The sequence below is a fragment of the Penicillium antarcticum genome, assembly GCF_028974205.1.
Source record: "Penicillium antarcticum strain IBT 31339 chromosome Unknown utg000005l_segment0_segment0, whole genome shotgun sequence".
In the NCBI taxonomy this organism is placed as follows: domain Eukaryota; kingdom Fungi; phylum Ascomycota; class Eurotiomycetes; order Eurotiales; family Aspergillaceae; genus Penicillium; species Penicillium antarcticum.
In genome coordinates, this window is record NW_026695303.1 from 2366731 (window position 1) to 2382386 (window position 15656).

The following is a 15656-nucleotide window of genomic DNA, read 5'->3' on the forward strand; positions in this document are numbered from 1 at the left end:
GGCAGTGATAAAGAACCGTTTGAGTTCTTTCCCTTCCTGCCTGAAACCAAAGTAGAACGCCGAAAAGGAAGCCGGTGGATATATGTACAAATGCTTCTCGATGCAATCTTGCATGTTGCATGCCATGCCATGTCATAGGTACCGAATGTAATGTCGTTGAAAACAAAATGATGCACGCCGATGAGATGTCCCGAACAAACAAAGGAAGAAACCAAGAAATAGGACCGAAAGCGGGAGAAAGATAGAATGAAATGTCAAAGAGATAGACAAATTGTCTTATGCAAGCGCTCATGGTTGGAATGGATGTTGGGGAGTGATGATGGAGGAGAAGGAGGAGGGGAAGGACAGAGAGAATAAAGTATGTAGGGGGTAAAGAGTTGAGGTGAAGGGGCAAAGGGGATGAGCCATTCCGAGAAAAGGATGGAGAGGAAGTACGGTGGAAACCCCGAGAATCAAGCTCTCACGCGCCTAGCATCGAAGTAGCCCAAGTTGACAGACGTATCATTCATACTCCTGAACGGCGCCGCATCCTCAAGGAGCTCCCAAGGCCTCACAGGATAAGGCCCAACGACTCTGCCCCGATATTGAAGACGCAACCGGTTCGCGATGCAGTTCATATCATCAGAATACGCACTAGACGCCGCAAGGGCAGACTGCTGCGCAGCAGATACAGCAACAGCAGATACAGGCGCAGGCGTTTGGGCAGGTGTCGATGTTGACGCCGCCGGTGACGGGACTGAGGTTTGCTGTGGATTGACCGAGGTCTGATCAGGCGTTGGTCCTAGGAGGTATAGAAAGCGGGAATCATTCTGAAATGGCACGAATGAGGGACATTTCTCTTTGAGGAAGCGGGCGCATTGGAAGCGGACTTCATCGGGGAAGATATCGATGAGGGAGGCTGCTACGTCGAGGGCGTGGGTTTGGAGAAGAATTCCGGGGCAGGGACGGTAATCTTCCGGTGTGGATGTTGGATGAGGGAAGTAGTCCGCCGCTGGGTAGAGGCGGAGCACATTTCCTGGGAGGCGGGAGAGGGCGATGCAGAAGATCGAGATGAGGAGGCGGAGTTGATCATGGGGAGGATTGGGCTTCAGGGTTTGGGGCTGGTTGATGAAGGCGGAGCGGTGGATCACGACCATACGAAGCAATGCTGAGAACCAGAATGCGAGGCCGCGTTCGAATTTTGTGCGGGTTTGATTGGCTGTGCTTTGGGTGTTGGCGAGTGTACTGTGCATTGTAATGATCTTGTGCAAGAGTGCGTCCATCTTTTCCACCAGAACTGGGCCGACAGACGAGGTTCCGGATTCGGGCACACTGCCTGCGAGTTCTTCGATAATGGTGAGATGGAGCTTGGCTGCTTCCAATGGTCCCAGGTTGTCAGGCTGATCAGAGTTATCGCTGGTCAGGTCTTCAAAGAGTGGAATAGAGAAAAACTCCTTTTCGGCGCGCTCACGAATTTGTCGAACTGCATCGGGGCTCATCAATGCAACGAGATCAACCCAGTGAAGCCTGTGGGCGCGGCAATCTGCCACAGCCGTCTTGAACATGGCATCGACAATACTGTTGCGATCTTCAGTTCCTGTGTCTGCATGGAATAGAACTTGCAGCTTTAGCTGGCAGAATGGAAGCGAAAAGTCGTCCGTCATACTAGCCAGCTTCTGGATCTCGGAAAGAACCGATTTCCCAGCCGAATATGAATCAACACCCAAAAGGAGATCAAGGGCTTTCTGGACAATAACCAAAGCGGCTGGATACTGCTCAGCGAGCTTTTGCATGCACTTCTGCGCTACACAATCAGGCTTTCTCACAAGAAGATCACGCAGTAACATGACCATCGAGTTCTCCAGATTATCGTACTTGGCTGGAGCATCGCCAGAATTGGCTGAAGCCGCCGCATCGCAAACAATCTTGAGCGCTTCCTCGGTATTCTTGGTGAGGAATTCCTGTTGTGCGAGCTGGAACCGATAGGAGACCAGATCAAACCGTCTGCTCTCTTTCGTGGAAGGCAAGAGAAGCTGGACAAGGTCTGCTGGCAAGTGAGCCGTATTGGGAATAGTCGTTGGTGTAGACAGAGTAAGTCTCTTAGCAAGGGCCAGGAATGCTCGAATGGTAACGCATCCGACACCGATGAGCGGCGGCAGAATCCGTAGCAAAGTAGTCCGGTCGGGCGATCGCAGATGACCACAGACCCAGCGGGCGAGAATGACATCGAAGTGTTTGGGATGGAAAGACCTCAGCTGGGCCAGGTAACGACATGTATCGTTTGCTGACAGTTTCGAGTGACCCTCCTCGGCCTCCAGATGTTTTGTCAATGCGCTGAATATCGCGTCCAACGTGGGCTCATCCATAACGTTTCCTGTCAGTAAGATCTGATCCAATTTCTCCCGAAGAAAAGGATCAGTGTCACCGAAGTTGTCGGGGATGTGGTCAGAGACAGGGGAGTAGGCAGCCATGATCGATTTGTTCTCCATGCGGGACAAATCCTGCCGAAGGATTGCAACAGTATTTAGCTCACTCGGGATACGCAAGCCAAGTTCTATCAGGGAGAATATCAGATCAAGGCTTGGCATGCCGAACTTCTTGATACCCGCGTAGGCATCAATGAGTCGTCGGAATAGATCGGTCGTAGCGCCAATCACGCAAAGAGAGTCGAAATGGCAATTCGTGGTATCTGCTACTGATGCGAGGACAGTGCCATCAGTGCAGCTTGATGCGAAATTCAATACGTCGGCTAGCATTGAGATATCACCAAACGATTCTAGAATGTCGCGAACGGTATAGAACTCGATTGGGGTCAGCGCGGATACCACGGGAAGGACACCAGCGGCGAATACTCCAGTGGTCGACGATCTATCCAAATGTTAATGAAGGACAAATAGGTGAAAATGGTATGCTCACTCTGTTGCATTGCGGCTGTGTTGAGCAATGGCACGGCGTAGCCACTGACCAATTTCCGCCTTGACGGCCCATGTCAGGTTCGGCGGTAATGAGTCCAGTTCCATTGTCGCATGTGCACTGCCACCAAAGATTGCCGGTAGACGCTGGCTGATGATATCTTTCACATTATCAATGACTGCGGGTTCTTCAGAAACAGATAGCCCAGTCCGTGTTAGCAGAGTGTTACGCAAATTCGCAACATGTTCTGGTAGACGGCCAACGGGAAGTTGCGCAATCAGTCCAATGTCGATTGGTAAGTTCTTCACCTGCAGTTTGTCAGTACCGAAAGTCTTCACTTTTTCAACATCCAATACTCACATTATGATCTTTGGTTGAAGGACTATTGGTAACACCTTTCGCCATAAGCCACTGAAGATAGCGACCAACTGAGAATGTCTGTGACCTGACAAGCTCAGAGATAACGTGATAAATCTGGTCCATGTTCAACTTTTGGTTGTTCTGTCCACGCGAGAGAAAAGCGAGGATGTGGCTGTCTATGTCCACGCCAGCTAATTTCCACTTTCGAAGAAGGCGAGCACCGATGTATATGCGGCAGAGGCCATGGCGGAAGGGCGTGGATAGCCATTCTAGCAACTTGGAGACCAAGACAGCCTTGTCTTCAAAAGTGTCGAAGCAGGAGGAGATGGAGGAGATGTCGTGAGCGGAGCGGATCGAGTCGAGGAGTCGGATGATGCGTTGATGTGGCGAGCGAGTATCGGTCTGTTTGGAATGATTTGGCCGCTGCACACGTGCATTGCGTTCGGCGAGGTTTTGAAACAGGGCTTTTTCAAATGCATTTTCTAGGTCAAGCACTGATGCCACTTGTGTTTTATACGTCTCCCAAGTGTTCGGGAGGATCATTGAGGATGTATGGTCACGAATGAGACGTTGAATGAAGTGACCAAGTCGATCGATGAGAGGTTGAAGGGGAGCAAGTTTTGCTTCCGTTGCCTGACGCAGCTTTTCGAGTAATAACTCAGCCAATCGTCGCCCTCTCCGTCGATATCGCAATATACTCTTCCAATAAACGCCAAGCATCAACAACCAGACGGGAATTGTACCGAGTGAGGCGGTCTCAAAGCAAGTTAAAAACCACTCGAGGAAGTGATCATGATCGAGCAGGTTTTCGAAAAACAGACGAGCCGTCAATCCGACGGCGTAGGTCATCTTGGCTTTCCAGTCCGAAGATTTGGGCGCGCTGAATGTAGCCTCGACAAACTGCTGAACATTTGTCGTCCACTCGCGAACCCATTTCGCCTCCAAACCAACAGCCAGCGCGCCGTTCGTGCCTTTGCGCTTGAAGGCGCGAATCTCATTGGCACCGACACATTTGGCGAGCCAGACAGCGCGTGCGACAGGTATCCATTTAGTGATACAATGATCTAGAAGAAGCCTGCCGCGGATACCGTGAGGAATGGTTCGGCTTAGCTTTCGTAAGGGAACAGTCGGGTTGGCGAGCTCACGCAGCCAGACTTCGCGCTTGTTATCGGTGAGAGTTACTCGAGGAGGTGGCTTAAAGGACGATTCTCTGTCGACGGAGTTGTGGGTTTGCCGTTTCTCTAATGCGGCGGCAAAGACCGACGAGAGCATCTGCAAGCCTGTCCGGTGTTTCAACTGCGCGTAAAGAGCTGGTCTGGCGGTGTTTGACTCATTCTGGGAGACTTGGGTCCGGTCGTAATAGCCTTGTTTCGCGGTTTGTTCATTGAGGATGTCCTCGGGATGGTTCCCGGTCCATGGGGTGAAATCGGCGGGTTCTGCGCATGTTAGTCCGACAAGGACGCCATTTAAGATGGGGATAACCTACTTTCGTTGTGGTATATCGGGGCAGCGGACGGGATCTCAATGCGATATGGGGTCGTCTGTACAGCGCCGACGGGTGAGCTTTCCCTTGACTTCACAACGTTGGTGGCCGGCGGCTCGACAGCGGGAGTCTTCCATGGCTGAGCAGGTAACGGCGGCGGTGATGAAGGCTTTGAACCAGCGACATCGCCTCGGTTCTCGCTGTTCGGAAGTTCCGACACGACGGCTTGAAAGGACCAGAGCGGCCGGCCGCGCCACGACACCGTAGGTCGTGAGGTTGCACTTCCGGGAGTGCTCCTTGCCTCGGTGTTCGCAGGAGCCCCAGTGTCCGTCGCATTTGCTCCACCTGGCACCTCCAATCTCGGTCGTTTGGGGGGTGGTTCTCGATCTTGCGACTCGGAACCGCCTGCGGTCAGGTCGACGACGGTTGGACGGCTCGGTTGCTGCATAGGCCTGTCGCTATGCCCATAGCCCATCGCATTATCAAGCCGTCCGGGGCCATTGACCGTTCGCAGAGAAGGGCCCCACGGTTGGCCGGAAGAATGGGGGATCATCTTCGGCTCATGATGCGATATGGGGGAATAATCGGGTCATTCGGGCGATATGGAGAAGTGGGAGGAAACAAAACGTCAGTCCGATCGGAGATAGACAAGCGCAGCTGATACGAGATTAAGGCGTGACAAAGTGATAGGAAAGAAGTTAAGATGCGAAGGGCTGAAGATCGGGGACTCGGATATAGAGCGGAGATGGGGAACGAAACAAGCAAGTCCAAGAAGCCGAACTTCAGTGTTCAGTGTACAGCTAAAGATCGACGGAATGATTTCCATATCATATGATGAACAACTTCAGTGTTACCAAGAATGGGGCCACGTCTATTTGCCCCTGATCCGAGTCTTTACCGAGATGATATCCTATCATACCAGCCAAGTCCGCCGACTCCCGTGAACCCCATGTCCTTGTCCGTGGCGATTTACCCAAGTCTTAGCGGCGCGGAATTACACTCCCTTTCTTGATAAAAAAAAAAAGGTACACAGGTCAAAGAGTCGACCGAGTCTCTCTCCCCAATCTTGGCCAAATAATCCCCCGAGTTCAGATCTGCTTATCGAGCACATTGTGCTCCGTCCACTCTACTCTACCGTCCACCGTCCACATTCCGTAGAGCGTCGGCCCACCCCTCCGGAGCACATAACTGATCAACATGAGAGCTGTCACAACCTGGCCTTTGCTCTCCGAGGCATGTTTGACCTTATGCCTTCAGATGCCGTGTAAGGTGCTCTGGCAATCAGACTGCAAGGGGGCTGAAAGTGACCAATGCACAGGCATCACACCGACATGCAGTTGGACCCGATCATGACCTGTCGGTGAATAATGCCTTAATCTGCTTATCCGGATTGTAACTTGTACGAAGTAACTAACTTGAGTTGTAAGTAAGGCAAGTCAAATGTAAACGTAAAGCCGGAGATATTCAATCCGGGGGGTTCGGAGGCCCAGACTGGTCTTGGCATACGGGGTCAGTTCGATCCTTCTTACAACCATCTCAACAGCAACCATGTCGTCAAAGAAAGATATGCGGAGGGCTGACCTCGGTGAGTGGACGTCGGTTCCCGTGTTTGCTGGCAATCTAACAATCCCAGCCATCCCCTATGTCGATCCCCCCAAGAGCAGCAGCGATGCCGATATCTCCAGTACGCCACGTCTCCAGATAACCCAACCCCAGGATCAGGACTGATGTGATGCAACAGGCACAATGTCGAGTACCATGCCCATGGCCGCTGTAAGTACCTCCCCGGAATCAAGTCGCGATACCTTTGTGTTGACACTTCGCCTCCTAGATGTTCACTCGCAACCGGTAAGCGACGCGCATTGATCACTGGGCAAGAACGAAGAACATTACTGACGACTTGCGGGAAACAGTATGATCGGATGGTAAGTGTGGAACAAGCATTCGTATCGGCCAGATCTGACTCGCACATAGGGTGTCATTCGTCTTTTCGCTCCAGACCTGGCTCGGTGAATCCCCAGACCAGAAGAAGAATGCTGCTACCCCGGCTTATATGTCGGTCTTCATGTCCTGTTCGTAATTCCTCGTTCTACACCTCCCCCCCTTCTACTCATTGCTGGACTAACATTTTTTATAGTGATGGCGCTGGTTGTTGTATGTGCTCATATTCGATCTACATGCCCATTGATATCTTTCTAACCCCGTTCCAGACCTACTTCCCGCTCTTCATGCCTCCCCAGGCTCCTGGTGGCCGCGCTGCCCCCGCACCAACTCCCCTGCCTTCGGCCTAAACACTCCAACTCGAATCCTGATACACATAATACTGTCCTGCAATCTTGCGATGTTCACTAAATTACAATTGGTAAAGATGTTGGGTGATATAGAGGCCGGGGATCCACCATGTTGTCACAATGTACCAATAGTCATGAGGTTCGACACCTCAAACTTGCCACAATCAAAGCCACACATGATTGTTTGCTAGCTTAGTTTAGAAGTATTCAGTACTTCAGTACTTCATCTCATATTGCCACTTCGTTATAGATGTACCTGGGTCACACCGCCTGCCCCTCACCGCCTTCCCCTCAACGTGACTCTTTCCTCAAAAGGCTCTGCTCTTCTCTCTGATTCTTCCACCATTTCAGCCTCAAGCCTCTCCCCTCCACCTACACCTCGTCTTCCAAAGAGATATTGAATCTCGTCTCTCACTCTCTCTCTACCAACACTGCTTTTAAGAGCCGTTTACCACGCAAAGGCCGAGTTTATGTCCATCGAAAACCTCAAGACCTTCGGTAAGTTCGCCACTTTCCCCCTCTGAGCGCGTGTCGGACATCCCCCCCCCCCCCCCCCCCCACATGCATACACTTCCACACCTTTGTACACTCTTGACGCGACCGGGAGATGCATATACTCCTGGCCCGAGTGTCAAGTTGTGGATTCCAACCATCCCCCACCGAGTCTCACCGAGTCTCATCGCGGCGGGGTAATAATTTGGTACTCAACTGAGGCTGACCATGCACCTTCAGACCCCTTCGCCGAAGCCGACGAAGACACCGGCGAGACCAAACAGTCTCAGAACTACATCCACATACGGATTCAGCGTACGTCATTGTTCCTGTCATTCCCGTCGGTCGCCGCCGTTGCGACTCGCCGGCGCTTAAAAGGGGTACCATGCTAACCGCCTTGTTTCACAGAGCGCAATGGTCGTAAGACTCTGACCACTGTTCAGGGTCTGCCCAAGAAGTTCGACCAGAAGAAGATTCTCAAGGTCATCAAGAAGAAGTTCGGTATGTCTTTGGCCTTGATGCAGATCTGTCTACCGGTTCATGCTAACTTTTTTTCAGCCTGCAATGGCACCATCGTCGCTGACACTGAGATGGGCGAGGTGATTCAGCTGCAAGGAGATCAGCGAAAGGATGTCCAGGAGTTCTTGACTGACAAGAAGGAGGGCCTGGAGCTTGATGCCAAGACCATCAAGGTATGTGCCCCCGTTTACTGCTCGATAGCATCACCATCTAACTCAATCCTCTCTAGGTCCACGGATTCTAATCCCAACAACATGCCTTGTTCCGATCCCCTCTTCCCAGTTTTTTGCCCTGTGAGCGGTGGAATAGGAAGCTTGCCCATGCATCTCTGACCCGCTGGCCTCTCTCTGTACTGGCCCTCAACCCGATCAGGAGTCTGCTTTCTCCTCCCACCACTCTGTGCCTGGCGTAGACCTGGGCCTTGTCGAAATGACCCGCTACACCTGTGTGCGCCGATTCCTGTATGGTCGGCAGGCGAGCGGGGCTCGACCGCTCATCATTAGGACGGGATTATGACGGAACGACGCGTTGGTAGATACCCATTACCTGCTTAGCCAGACAATTTTTTATCTTTTTTTTTTTTCTTATTACTGTGTTCGCATACATTTCCTCATTGAGGGGGTTAGTTACTTGTTGCTCATTGCCTTGGGTCAAATTGTCAATCTGGCTTCTCAGGGAGATCCAGTTGGATCTGGGGCGTGCGATGCAGTCTCTACTTTTTTCTCTTCTTCGTACTGTCTTCTTTACTATTTGTTTTGTGATTCCGTGCTTTTGCTTGGAAACAAGGATTTTCAACTGTTTATCCAATACTCCAAATGGCAGGCTTTGACGTAAACCTAGAGCCCAACATAGACTCCACTCGAGATTCGCATATTGTTTCACCATTCAAGTAACTATTGTATTGACCGACCCTGATTACACTTGAGAACATGATCAGTTTCTATGCTGGCTTGATCCTTCCAGTAGGACTTCGTCCTAAAAGCAACCGCATACCATTTACAAAACCATTTGATGCACGAAAATCCCAAAAGAATTGACCTATATAGAAAGAAAGTCCCTGGGTCGGGGTATAAAATATTGCAACAAAGAAAGACCACAACAAAAAGCCAATCAAAGGTAAAGGGGGAAAGCCCTCCAATCCCGAAAAATGTACAAAAACCACCACAAGCAAACGCTATAGATCGAATCGAATCGTATGTTGAGAGAAACTCTGTTGGATATCCCGAAAGAAGAAAAGACGGATCAAAAAGAAGAACGGCGAAAACAAGCCTCAGAAGTGAATACATCGTAGAAACAAAAGAAGCCTACAATTCCCCAACAACAACCCTCTCATCTGCAATGCGCATACGCAGGAAGATTGCAACGGCCCAATCCCATAGCTTGCGCGTGATAACGAAGACGGGGACTTCGGGTTCGTTTTCGCGCGTTAGGTGGAGTTGCATGAGGAGTGAGGACATGCTTAGGAAACTTGCTACTGAGACAACTAGTAGGGATGCTGCTGTTTCTCGTTTTATTGTGGCGTGGTTTTGGGTTGCGTGGTAGACGAATGTTAGGGACTATATTGTCATCGTTAGTATGTGTCTATGTGTAGAAGGGATAGATTCCGATATATGGTAACTCGTGACGTACAGTTGTTATGGATATCCAGGCTGGTAGGAGTAGTCGCGGGTCTGAGGATGCGCCGGATAAGTAGAGTACCCAGGATGTTATGTATGCTATGAGGCCGTTTGTTGTTAAGAGACGGATCACAACCGCTGGCGGAGTGTAGTTTAGAAGCCTGGAATCGAGGGTCAGTATGGAGACAACAGGAAGCGTATGGAATGAGGGATAACCAACCATCGAGACATCATGCAGTCTGCGAAGAAATATGAAAGATATGCAGATGCGCAGCACTGGTTAATCCGTTAGCATCAAAACGCATACTATATTCCAATATCAATCAGGTTGATATAGATTGGGGATATATAACATACCCACATAATAGCCAAAGCAACCTCCGTCACACGAAATCTCCTCTCGACATCCCATTCTTGTCCAACACTACCAACAATCGCCGCCGCCCACCCCTCCCGTCCCATACCCGGTCGAATATGCAGCAGCTCAGCCAAAAAGGTGAAGGCACATCGCAGTCCCCACCAAGCAGCGGGCAGCGTGCTTAGTGCGCGACAGACTAGTAGGGGAACATACCATCTGCGATCGACACCCAAAATGACAGCCACCCGAGGATGGAGAGCTGATGGAGCAGTCTGGCCGGCATCGCTGCTGAGTGGGGTATGGGAAGTCGAGGAGGTCGGGGATGGTGGGACGGCGGAAGAAGATGAAGAAGCCACCTCTTTGGTCAATTGGCCTTGCGGCAATGGGGTGGGAGGGTTGAGATAGCTGGGTGGACCAGCTGGTCGGAGGTTCAAGTCGGCACGAGATAAGTGTTCGTGAGGTGTGTATGGCGGAGGAGAGGCATTACGTCGAGGAAGAGCCAGCCTTTATTCTGAATCGCGGCATATGCGGCCGCCACGCAATGATTGAAATGGGGTGTTGAATGTGACCGTTGCGATCGAGCTTTGGGAAGAATGGGTGTTGTCAAGCTGTTTGTGGCTCCCCTAATTGGGCAGAGATGGGACCCAGTCGATAGCGGGCGGTGTCTTTTTTTCGGGGGCAGTTCGATGACTGACTGATGGGCGTTTGTTAATGGCACCGAATAAGCCAGTGGGTAGAATGGAGAGTGTAAATGGCCTAAGGACCTTGTGAAGGGTCGAGCTTTATCTGAAGTGTTGGACAGGGACTTTGCGGAGTGGTCCACGTGACTGCTAACTGCCGCGGATTTTGTGCTTCCAGGAACCGTTTCCTTTCGTAACACAACCACTCGCCATGGCGTCCACCCTACGACTGCCTGCGGGCACCTCCGCGCGCATTGTGCCATCTGGAATATTCATCGCCCAATCCTGTACCGCTGGATCATACCAATGTCGGTCCTTCTCGCAGACGTCTCTAAACTTGGCTGGTAGGCCCATGAACTTCCGCCAGGCCACTCAGTCTCAGCCCTCATTCAAGACTCGCACCAAAGACATGCCTTTGACCCAATTGCCAAACGACCTTGGTCTATTACCCGGGACCTTTATCAAGCCACTGTGGAGAGATATGCCTTCTATCTTTGAAAGCCCGCGCGATAGATTGCACATGGAGTGGACATGGCTCAAGACGCTATTCACCAACTACGGCAGGTCAGTCTTCCCCAATTTCATATTGGTGCAGTTATTTGTCTTGTGGTTGTCGCAACGGCCAAACGCTGCATGCATCAATACAATTGCAAACATAATTTCTAAATATACTACAGTTTGTTGCAATATTGCAAGAGAGATAACAATATGCCATTCAACTTCAAGCAGAGGCGTCATGTCGCATCCCAGTTAATGGAGCAGATGTACACTTCATTTGCGCGGTAAGCATACACCGTCCCATCCCTCAAACTCAAAACTAATATTCAAACTTCCAGAGGCAACATCCCCGAGATCCGCCGATTCTGCGCCGACGGGCTCTCCAAAAACTTAGTCCGCCAAATTGAAAAAAGAAACCCATCCGAGAAAGTGGAATGGACGCTGGTCAAATACCTGCGCAAGCCCAGCACCAACTTCCTCGGCCTCCGCGTCATGTCAGACCGCGCAACATCTTTGCCTGAAATCCCCAACTCTGGTATTCGCCAAATCGTCGTGCGCGTCACAAGCCGCCAGTCCACGTCCACCAGCAAGATTGAAAGAGTCAAGAGGGGAGCGGTCCCCGTGGAAACTCTTGTCTCCACCAAGGAACAAGATTGCGTCGAGTACCTCGTTATCCAGAACTTGCGCTGGAACGGTAACGATAAGGGCTGGACCCTTTGGGGTCAGACTAACCCGACCACCCTGCAAAAGGCTATCGAGGATCCCTACTTCGCACCAGGCTTGTCGGCCATGGAGCGCATTGAGCAAATGAGGGAGATGATGACAGGCGGGGGACCCGGACCTAAGAAATAAGTTCGGACATCACCGTCCGTATTGTGATTTTTAGGCTTCTTCTTGATATTTTGCGTTTCCTGGCCCCCTCCAATCTGAGAACACGCGGATACTTGCACGGTCTATACGCAGGGCATCTACTCCGAGTCACCTATACTTATCGAATCCTCGCTTTCCGGTCTTTATTTTGGACACTGCTCGATTTTGGCACCTCAGCATTTCATCTTCTATTCATCGCTTGTGTTAACGTTTGTACCAACTACACTTTCCCTGCCCTAACACCAACAACAACTTGGATGCAGAAAACCCTTCTGGATCTGTTCTTTTTCCTTGACATGCGAAGGAAACCCTATATAGAAAGCATTTACACTCATGTACCATAGCCACTGTTTATTATTTGGAATATTTGGATTGAACTTCTATGTTTTCCTAAAGCCATCACTTCTTATAGATGATATTGATATTTTTGTTACGGGGATGTTGTGCTATGGCCTTAATCATGATGTGCAACTCCGGAAATTCTTCAATACTTCATGGCATTGTATACAGAGCTATGACTCCTGTGAAATTTGGATTATATGCATACTAAGGTATAACAGTTTAGAGTCACAAGCACCGTGAATATGGAAGGCTTGGCTACTGACAATATAGAGAAGAAATGGATAACCTAAGATCAAACCCAGGACCAGGACTAGGATAAGGCAGAGTAAGAGAAAAAGAACAATATGTATATGTACAAGAAACGCTCAATGAGCAGAGTATTAATGTGTAGCATAGCAAAGGTATCACTGAAACACAGGAATAAATGCGCACGGCGGATGAAGACGGGGATGAGTGGATAAGAAGACGAACATGTAACGCAAAGGAGATGAGGATAGGATGTATGTGGTTGAGGGGACATTAGAAGCACCCGAAGTTGGTGCAACACGGAAAGGACATAAGGACGTGAGCCTGTGGACCGACGTTCATGTATCGCATAGGATAGAGGGATACTCTATGGTATGGAACGGGTGGATGGGGCGATCTGTCTAATCATCATCGAAGATCTGGAATGTGTTATTCAGGATTGTTTCGATGACTCGGACTTGCCACCCTGCGTCGGCGATGTTGCCGCCGGAGTTGGCGCCCATGAGGGTTGGTCTGGGGAGAAGTTAGTATATGGATTGGCTGTGTACGGTGTGTTGTAGTGTGGTAACATACCCGAAGCAAATCGCCAGATTGCCCGAGTTCATCCGGTTCTGGGTGTAGTGTTCTTGAATCTTATTCAGATGCTGTAGCGAATGTAGTTAGTATCTCTGATTAATCGTATCTATATTGACAGGGTGGCCATACCAGTATGATAGCCCTAAGAGTGGCATAGTGAGCATCAGGCAAGCTGTTGATAAGGGCATGCAGCGAGTCTCGGCGCTGGATATCATCGTCGATACCTGTCATTCCATGGTAAGTTTTCTGTTTCTATGCGTTTTGATGGCATTTCACTTACGAGCTGCATCAACAAATTGAGAGTAATACTGCGAAGTAAACAGGGGGTCAGGAAGGTCGCGGAAGAATTGCTTCGCGAGCCCTGCAACACTGTTGACATCATGGTAGAAGTTCTCTGGGTTGGTAAAGTCGACTTGTGATGAATCTGATTAAGGTTAGATATTGCCCAAGCCTTGATGATTTTGTTTTAAACTCACCGTTATCGAACACAGCCTTCATGTGGCTAATGTGATTGGCACTTCCCGAAAGTCGATAGATACCCTCCATATCCAATCCAAAAAGTTCAACGGCCTGAAAACACTGGTATACAAGGAACGGAACTGCGGTTCCATCCCGAGCGTACAGGTCATTTAATGAAACACCAAACACTGGCTTCAGGGGAGGGAGATTCGATTGGAAGCCCTTTTCCATTGGGGGAGGTCCTGCCATTGGCACCTGGACCTTGGGGGTGGGCTCAGGCGGTCCCGATACTGGGTAAGGCGGCTGCGTGCCTGCCGGGGGTGGGGAGAATGTATCTGGCTGAGATGGATAAGGAGGTTGTTGTGGCAATCTATCAGCACTCTGTGGTTGCTGTGGCGCGGGCGAAGAGATATTGGCCTGGGAAGACAAAGCTTGCGGCAACATCGACATGCGCTTGTTCTGGGAGTTTGGTTGCGAAGGCGCCGCAGCAGGAGCAGGGGCTGGGGCAGCAACGCCTCCACCAAGGGTCTATTAATCTCGTCAATAACGAAAGCAATGGGGGAGCCTGGGAAACTCACAGGGTGGCGCTCATATTTAACCGCTTCTGAAGCTACAGCCCCGGGGTTGCCCTCGTGGCTTAAAATAAACTCATGAAGATCCTTCTGGTTGTCAACCTGACGCACAACCTCGGCAAGACTCTTAGAACCAAATGACCCAGCGTTTCCATCAGGCCTAAGAGGGCTGACACAGAGACCCTGGCCAAGAAGCAATTTCTCGCTGAAAGAAGCTGCAAACCAATGAGTATTTGACGTAAAAACCTTCCATATAAGTAAAACATACCGAACTTTTGCTGCTGTAAAGTCAAGCCAGAGTCACACTCTCTGATCAACTTCTGGAGGTTCTCAACGGCCTGAGGCCGGTGCGTAGAAACAAGCTCCTGGCGCGCGGCCTGAGCAGCCTGAACCTTAGCCGCATAGTCACTATCAGCATTCTGAACCTTGCGCAACAACTCCTCCTCGTGCTGAGCAGCAGACTTGTGGCCCTTCAGACCAAACTTTCCACCCTGCTTATCACCGGTGCGCACACGGTCGTACTGCTCGGCCAAAGACTCGTATTTAGCCTTTGCCTTCTCAGCCAGAGATTCCGCGTCGACAACTCGCTTTTCTGCAGCTAATCCAGTCTGCTTCCATTGCTTGCGGCCGCGCTCAATGTTACCCGCTTGCTCGTGCAGGTCATCGGCCATCTGTTGAAGGGATACGGCGAATTGGAGGCCATGGTCGACCATCCGCTCTTGCAGTCGGTGGATATCCTTATAGCTGGAGCTGTATGTTCCCTGTCGGTTCTCGGTACGGTTCGCCGCATCGTTGATCACTTTGGAGAGCTTCCTCAGCCCCTGAGCGTGCTCTTCCTCGAGCGATCCGCGCTTTTTCAAAAATGTCGAGAAATCCTGTGGTGTACATAGTCAGCACTTGCGATTGGTTCTTTGGGGGTTGCTGGTGTTCCACGAACCCTAGCGGAGGCTACGCTTTGCTTGAGCCGAGTTAGGAGAGTGGTGATGCCGATCTGCATGCGACGCGATCGCAGTTAGTCTAATTGCTTTTCGTTGTCATTTCACGGAGGGCTCTGTGCGACTGCTCACATCGGAGTAGATGACTTTGTCCAGGCGGGCTTTCAGCTCGTCGGAGATGGCCTCGTGGGGCTGCTCGCCTCCGGGGTGGCTGGGAGACGAGCGACCGGCGCTGGACGGAGGCGCATCGGAATGCTGAGGTAGCGCGGGTTCGTGTATAGCTGTATCCGACATGGGAGCTGGTGTCTCAAGTGGTATGGGGAGTGTCAGGAGGGGAGATTGGGAGTGACGCGGGCCACTATGACACCGGAACTTGAAATGCTTGGCGGTGGGTTAGGGGCGATGAGGTCAGGTACAAGAATGTTGGAGCCTGCGAGTTTCACCTTTGGGCTGCAACAATGCAGTGG

At 50.8% G+C, this 15656-nt stretch overlaps 6 protein-coding genes across 6 annotated transcripts; 3 read left to right on the plus strand and 3 right to left on the minus strand.

Moving 5' to 3' along the window:
- Positions 1-452: 452 nt before the first annotated feature.
- On the minus strand, positions 453-5288 carry N7508_005547 (mediator of RNA polymerase II transcription subunit 12; the record flags this gene model as incomplete). The annotated part of the gene is made up of 4 exons (XM_058463613.1): positions 453-2847; positions 2896-3200; positions 3253-4688; positions 4739-5288. 4 exons carry the CDS (start codon positions 5286-5288, stop codon positions 453-455), a joined length of 4686 nt encoding a protein of 1561 aa, XP_058320091.1.
- A 995-nt stretch (positions 5289-6283) lies between these two features.
- N7508_005548 (uncharacterized protein) lies at positions 6284-7026 on the plus strand (the record flags this gene model as incomplete). The annotated part of the gene is made up of 8 exons (XM_058463614.1): positions 6284-6320; positions 6369-6419; positions 6477-6508; positions 6567-6583; positions 6649-6660; positions 6710-6807; positions 6873-6889; positions 6946-7026. 8 exons carry the CDS (start codon positions 6284-6286, stop codon positions 7024-7026), a joined length of 345 nt encoding a protein of 114 aa, XP_058320092.1.
- Positions 7027-7496: 470 nt separating this feature from the next.
- Positions 7497-8281, plus strand: N7508_005549 (translation initiation factor eIF1; the record flags this gene model as incomplete). The annotated part of the gene is made up of 5 exons (XM_058463615.1): positions 7497-7524; positions 7759-7833; positions 7927-8019; positions 8077-8210; positions 8267-8281. 5 exons carry the CDS (start codon positions 7497-7499, stop codon positions 8279-8281), a joined length of 345 nt encoding a protein of 114 aa, XP_058320093.1.
- A 1060-nt stretch (positions 8282-9341) lies between these two features.
- N7508_005550 (uncharacterized protein) lies at positions 9342-10115 on the minus strand (the record flags this gene model as incomplete). Its single annotated transcript, XM_058463616.1, has 4 exons — positions 9342-9593; positions 9667-9814; positions 9874-9929; positions 10011-10115. The coding sequence occupies 4 exons, from the start codon at positions 10113-10115 to the stop codon at positions 9342-9344; spliced, it is 561 nt and encodes a 186-aa protein (XP_058320094.1).
- A 787-nt stretch (positions 10116-10902) lies between these two features.
- Positions 10903-12041, plus strand: N7508_005551 (uncharacterized protein; the record flags this gene model as incomplete). Its single annotated transcript, XM_058463617.1, has 3 exons — positions 10903-11255; positions 11369-11473; positions 11528-12041. 3 exons carry the CDS (start codon positions 10903-10905, stop codon positions 12039-12041), a joined length of 972 nt encoding a protein of 323 aa, XP_058320095.1.
- Positions 12042-13048: 1007 nt separating this feature from the next.
- Positions 13049-15483, minus strand: rgd1 (putative Rho GTPase activator (Rgd1); the record flags this gene model as incomplete). The annotated part of the gene is made up of 9 exons (XM_058463618.1): positions 13049-13160; positions 13221-13291; positions 13353-13447; positions 13504-13647; positions 13700-14210; positions 14261-14469; positions 14523-15129; positions 15192-15245; positions 15322-15483. The coding sequence occupies 9 exons, from the start codon at positions 15481-15483 to the stop codon at positions 13049-13051; spliced, it is 1965 nt and encodes a 654-aa protein (XP_058320096.1).
- Positions 15484-15656: the final 173 nt, after the last annotated feature.